Here is a 6342-nt window from a genome sequence, read left to right on the forward strand (position 1 = left end):
TTCAAGGTAATGTGGAATTTGGCTAGTAAATGAAAATTCCTATTAGGAAATAATGGACCTCTTAAGTATTTAGATATAAGAACTGAAAGTAGCCATTTTAAAATTTGTCTTTCATCAGAATTTATCTATTTTTCATTAGAATTACCAGGGCTGGGCATGTAGCTCACAGGTAGAAGGCTCACTACTTGTTTATCGTATGTAAGCTCCTGGTTCAATCCCCAGTACTGATAAAAAAGGGTAAAAAATTTTCAGGGTATTATTTGCAAATGGAAATATCAAGCCTCCATATCCTCATAACTAGCAACTTAATTATATTATTTTACTATTTTCTCAAATATCAATTTCAATCCAAAGGCTATTTCTCGTTTTGAACAAATTCACCAGCTTTTGTTTTCTGAAATGCTGGCTAATTTATGAACAACTATTTAAAACCCTTTATTTAAAAAAAATTTTGATCTGAAAGTTAGGCATTGTGAAGCATGTTTGTAATCTTGGCAATCTTGGAAGCTGAGGCAGGAGGATTGCCAATTTTAAGCCCAGCTTGGGCAATTTAGTGAGACTCCCACCTCAACATCTAAAAGGGCTGGGAATTATAGTTCAGTGCAAAGGCCGAGTTCAATCCCCAGTTTTGAAAACCAAAACAAAAAACCAAACCAAACTAAAGCAAAAACCACAGCCATACACAAAAACAAAAAACACCCTCCAAACAAAACTGAAACTTAAAAAAACAAAAAACAAAAACCCACTAAGCACCCTTATTCTCAAAAGACCAAGAAAAGACACTGGCTTACTTTCCATATGGCTAAGAAAAAGTTGGGGGAGGTTTCTAAATATTTTATTTATAGTCTTCTAACCTGAGCTTCCTTAGGATACCAAGCTTTTCCAGGCCCAATAAAGCACTCATGATAACTGACCTCCTTTTTCCTTGAGGGGCTAATAGCAGGAGTCCAGCAAAACCCGAGTTATGATCGAATGACACTAGCTGGCTCCTTCAAGTTTTGAAACTGTGACCCTGGCCCATTAGCACCATGATTTACTCAACCAAAACAATGAAGCGAGTTCATGCTGCTGTGGGGGTGAGAGGCAGTGACTGGAGAAGGAGACTGAGGGCAGTTATATGCATCATTGAGAGTACGATACATGGTGAAAATGTAATTTGCCTGTTTATGCATTTGACGTTTGAAAATCACCTATCACAGATATAAAATAAGACAACACCATCAAATCTTTACAATACTGGAATAACTGCAAATGTAAGTTTTCTGGTATGACCCAAATTTATCAATATGCTAGAAGAAATAAATTTATATTTGTATGCAGTAATGTATAAGAAAGGAGAGATTAGATAAAAATTAAGTGAAATTATTCATTATTGTTTCCAGTTTCATCTTTTTCTGGGGAAAGCCCAGAAACTGGCCTCTGGAAAACAATCTTCATATGTGTAAGAAATGGCATCTGCTATTATATGGGTGTGTCTTTCCCTCGGGGTAGATGGGTCATAGATGTTTTCATATGTAATAGTCGAGACCTCTATTCTACTTAAGAACGGTAAAGGAAGTCTACAAACCACTTCTAGGAAAAAGGCACTTTGTTGTCAAAGTTGGATTTAATTTCATAAAAGTCCAGAAGACCAGGATAGACTCAAAAGTCTGTGTTCATGTTTGCATTTGCTGTTTTCTTCTCAGTACTGGGACTGAACTCAGGAGAGCTCTAACCCTAAATAACCCAGCCAGTTTATTCCTTTACTGATGTTTGAGACAGGGTCTCAAAAATTGCCCAGTGAGACACCATCTCACTGCCTGTGAACGTATAATCCTCCTGCCTCAGCTTCCCAAATGGTTTAGATCATAGGCATGTGCCGCGGTGCCTGGCTTCACTTTTGTTATTTAGGAACATAGAGCAGATGCCAGTCTATAGAATATAGCTGTTAACACTACAAACCAACCAATCAGGAACATAATTATATTCTTGGCAAAACAGTACTTTATGACATTGTTTCAAAATCTAACATAGAAAAAAGAAGTCTAGCACAGGTCCCAAGTTCAAAAATAAAAAGGAAAATAAAGATCACCAGCGGTTGCTACTTTAGAGTGCGAGAAACTTTTAAACAGAATTTCATGCCTACAGTTTGGTTCTGATTCAGAGTTGCTTATTGGATGAAAAACCTGGGTGGCAGAGGTGTTCATTTTTGCTGGGAAGAGCCCAGGGCAGAAAACTACTGCGGAATTTAGCAAGAGGTGCATTTCTCTGGTCAGACAACCAAATGAGGAGGTAGTTATTCTGAGAAGTTCTCAAGTAGAGACTGTGCTCATATACTGAGTTGGGGAAATAGCAGGAGCTTCTCTGAGATGAAGAGAGTAACAGGGATACTTCTCCTCCAGGAAAGTCAGGACCAGGGTATCAGTGCAGCTGAAATAAAGATGGAATGTGGGTAAATGGCACACAGTGAGAAAGACAAGTCTAAGAACTGTAGCTGAATGACAGTACGTTTTCAAACTTGTCCTACCTTGAAAGTGGCTCTTTTCCAATGCTAGAGAAAGTATCTATTAAAAGAAGGAACAAACGCCATGTCATTATCCTTTAGGTTATTTTTTGCGGTACTGGGGACTGAATTCAGGATCTTGCACTTGTCAGGCAGGCACAGCACCACTGAGCCACATCCCCAGCCCATAGTTTTTATGTAGTGATTCTGATTATGTAGTTCTTGCCAAGAATATGGTACAAATACATTCCATAAATAGTATTTTCATATATATATATACACACACACACATATATATATGTATGTATATACATATATATGGCTTTCTGTAGAATAATTAAATGTTTTAAGTTAGACCTTAGTACTCTCAGAAAGAGCACCAAAAGGAAAATAATTTATAATTAAATACAAAGACACACTCTATTAAATACCAACAGAGAAGAAGTAATGCTAACACTTCTCCCAACTGCCTCATGCTAAGTAATACTTATAATTAGGCCAAGAGATCACACGCTCACCTTGTTACATCACCACACATGGCAAACCCATACAACCTTGAGTCCCATCATCACTGCTGTTGAGTTTTTTCATTCTGTACTGGCGTATTTCTCTTACAAGTGTGTAAAATGCATCTTCAACACCCTACGATAGGAGAAAGAATGAAAGGCCAGCTCAATTGACACAATCCACATGGTGAGTTTTCATTTGTATTTCTTTATATGAATTTAAAAATTCCAATTTACGAAAATAACAGTTGATAAAATAGGGTGAGCTGGGAAGAGGACACTAAAAGTTTAACATTCCTATTTGGGGGCTTGGAATTTAGCTCAGTGGTTCCACCGCCTGCCTTGCAAATGCAAAGACCTGAGTTTGATCCCTGGTACAAACAAAACAAAACAAAACAAACAAACAAAAAAATCAAAAGGCTGGTTATCCCCAATGGCATATTTTGGGGGAAAAAAAGTCCAGCAAAGGAAAACGGGCAATGTGGGACAAAGAACAGAACCTACAGATGTAAAGATTCCACTCAGAAGGGATGAAGCCCTAAATAAGTACTCAGTGTTGATAGCGAAAGGATTAATGCTTCCAGAAAAGTGTGTTTTGAAAGGGTCTCACTGTTTCCCAGATTGATCTCAAATTTATGGACTCAAGCAACCCTACCTCAGCCTCCCAAGTGGCTGAGACTACAAGAGTGTACTACATTCTATAGCGATACATGTATATCCATATCTGTGGCAGCACAATTCGTGACCAAGCTCTGGAAACAAACTAGGTACCCATCAATAAAGAGAGTGTGATATGATTGTTGTTTAGCCATAAATAATGAAATCATATCATATGCAGGAAAATGGATGGCTCCTGAGGTTACATCATTAAGTGAAATAAATAAGATGTGGAAAGATAAATAGTGCATGATTTGCATGTATGAGAAACCCAAAATGTAAATAAATTCAAGTGTAAAAAAGTGGGAGATGGTAAGAAAGAGGAAGGCAGACTTTTTGGAGACAGGGAAAGATCAAGGGAAAGGTAGTTAGGAGGTACTAAAAGGATAAAAAATGGTCTAGGTTAAAAAAATATATATATAATAGATATGATTTTATATATATATATACCAATCCCCCAAAACAAATGTTAACTATTATGTACTACAAACATAGTAGAGAATCAAAGCTTCTCTGCCTTAACTACTTACCAGTTCAATTATTTAAATACAGAATGACCAAAAATTGCATTTTTTCATTAATTTTTATAGGCTAGTGCAACAGGAAACATAAAGACAACAATTTTATCAAATATATTCAATAGAAAAATCGATTGGTTGAAATGACACCTTCCCGAGCAGTGCTCAGAAACAGTCAGTACGTAAACAAATGCACTGTCCCATCTATGTACAGGATAAACTGTTAAGTGGTTAAACCCTGGCACAGATGCCTGAAGCCCTACCCTTACCTGTCTGGTCTTGGCTGAGGTTTCAATGAATGGAATCCCGTAACTCTTGGCCAGTTCATGGGCTTGTTTTGTGTCAACAGTCCTTGTTGGCAAGTCACACTTGTTTCCTACCAGCACCATAGGTACATCATCTGAGTCTTTTACTCGCTTAATCTGCTCCCTGAAACAGCGAATATGTTATTATAAGAAACGGAATAGACTGGTAGGGCAAAAGAGAAACTGGAAGTTGTAGATAGCCCTATTAGCATCTATTTTGAGTTTTTTTCTTTTTATTGAGTTCATTGGTACATTCTATGTTTTTTATTTTTGACGACTTAAAGAAGAACCTTGGCTGGGGATTAGCTCAGTGGTTCTGGCACCTGCCTCGCAAGCGCAAGGTACCGAGTTTGATCCCCGGTACAAAAAAAGAACCTTGTATACTAAGGAGACTGGTTGAGACTTGATGCAGTAGCCATAGGGAAGCTGTAAGGACCAGTTCACTTTCCTAGTGGAAATGGGCAGCAACCCTGTCTTGACACAAGCTTGTGTTAGGCTGTTGGACTCCAGAGCTTGGCTCTGGATTCAAACGGCAATCAGAAATCATACTCTAATGTCTGAAGTATAGCAAGTAAACTCTCTGCCTCTAAACAACTTTCTGAAGTTCCCTTGGAGTGACAATTTTTTGTCTGTTTGTTTATTGAGACAGGGTATTACTATGTAGTTGAGACTGACCTGGTACTATGTAACTCAGGCTGGTCTCGAACTCACAGGATCGTCCTGCCTCAGCCTCCTTAGTGCTGGGATTACAGGCGTGCACCACCAGGCCTGGCAGAGTGACAGTTTTTAATGGAAGATAATCTACCCACTGGGCCAGGAATTTGGCTCAGTGGTTCCCCCACCTGCCTCGCAAGTGCAAGGGCCTGAGTTTGATCTCTGGTACCAAAAAAAAAAAAGAAAGAAAGAAAGAAAATCTATCCACTTTTCAAGACGGGCAGTACCAAGTTTTTTTCCAAGTAAAATTATAGCTGGAAGTATAAGATATAAAACAGGAAACACTAGAACTGCTCTTAGTAAAGGGAATGGGGGAACTGAAGGACACACAACTCCAAAAGACAGCACTCCCTTCAATGACATAAGATATACCACACCGCAGTCTATAAATTGTTGATCCTTCTGATCAACACTATGCAATAGAACTTCAGACTATCTGCACTAACATGGTAGCCCCAGTCACATGTAGCTATGAGCACTTTAAGAAGTCAGCTATTAACAGGGTCAAGGAAGTAAATTTTCAGTTTGACTTAATTTTAATCTAACCATAAAAAACTGCATCTGATTGTGGCTATCATACTGCACAGCAGTGCTATAAAATCTACCTTTGGATTACATACAAAGTCATGTACCTAAGCTGCTTTTCACTGGCTATTTGCAGAACTGTGTGTTGGTATGATGGTTGGAGCCTATATTAAGGAATGTTTTAAGACAGCCTAAAATAACCTGGACCATGTGAATGTCAGGTTACTATTATTCCTTACAACTCTCTTTAAGGATCAGGTAAAATTTCCTTTTGGTGACAGCATAATTCTGCTTTTTTCTGAGTAACTAATTAGCTTGCAACATACAGATACTGAATCTTTCAGCAGGTTGCTTTCCCCACGCCTTCTGGATTTTTTTTGAGACATATAGTTCAGGTTGGCCTGGAACTCCCAGTAATCCTCCTGCCTCAGCCTCCCAAGTGCTGGGATTATAGGTGTGCACCACCATGCCTGGCTGGCTACTTCTATTTTCATAATAGCGGCTAAACCTGTAGTTTATCTGTTGAAGGTCATTGGAGGTTCATGCACAGTTATGGAATAAACTCATTCCTAACTGTGCTTTATTTTATCTTTGTTTTCTCTTTGCTTGGGGTTTTTTTTTTTTTTTTTTTTTTT

At 38.3% G+C, this 6342-nt stretch overlaps 1 protein-coding gene across 1 annotated transcript in view; it reads right to left on the reverse strand.

Moving 5' to 3' along the window:
- Window positions 1-681: 681 nt before the first annotated feature.
- Nras (NRAS proto-oncogene, GTPase) overlaps window positions 682-6342 on the reverse strand; it is an 11446-nt gene continuing 5785 nt past the window's right edge. Inside the window, exons 4-7 of the mRNA XM_010631224.3 lie at window positions 4433-4592; window positions 3001-3124; window positions 2507-2543; window positions 682-2409 (exon numbers count right to left, since the gene is read on the reverse strand). Of these exons, the coding sequence (XP_010629526.1) occupies window positions 3005-3124; window positions 4433-4592 (280 nt within the window). The 3' untranslated portion in view covers window positions 682-2409; window positions 2507-2543; window positions 3001-3004. The remainder of the gene's footprint in view (window positions 2410-2506; window positions 2544-3000; window positions 3125-4432; window positions 4593-6342) is intronic.

This window comes from Fukomys damarensis, unplaced genomic scaffold (genome assembly GCF_012274545.1).
Source record: "Fukomys damarensis isolate Sample0158 unplaced genomic scaffold, DMR_v1.0_HiC HiC_scaffold_33, whole genome shotgun sequence".
NCBI classification, from domain to species: domain Eukaryota; kingdom Metazoa; phylum Chordata; class Mammalia; order Rodentia; family Bathyergidae; genus Fukomys; species Fukomys damarensis.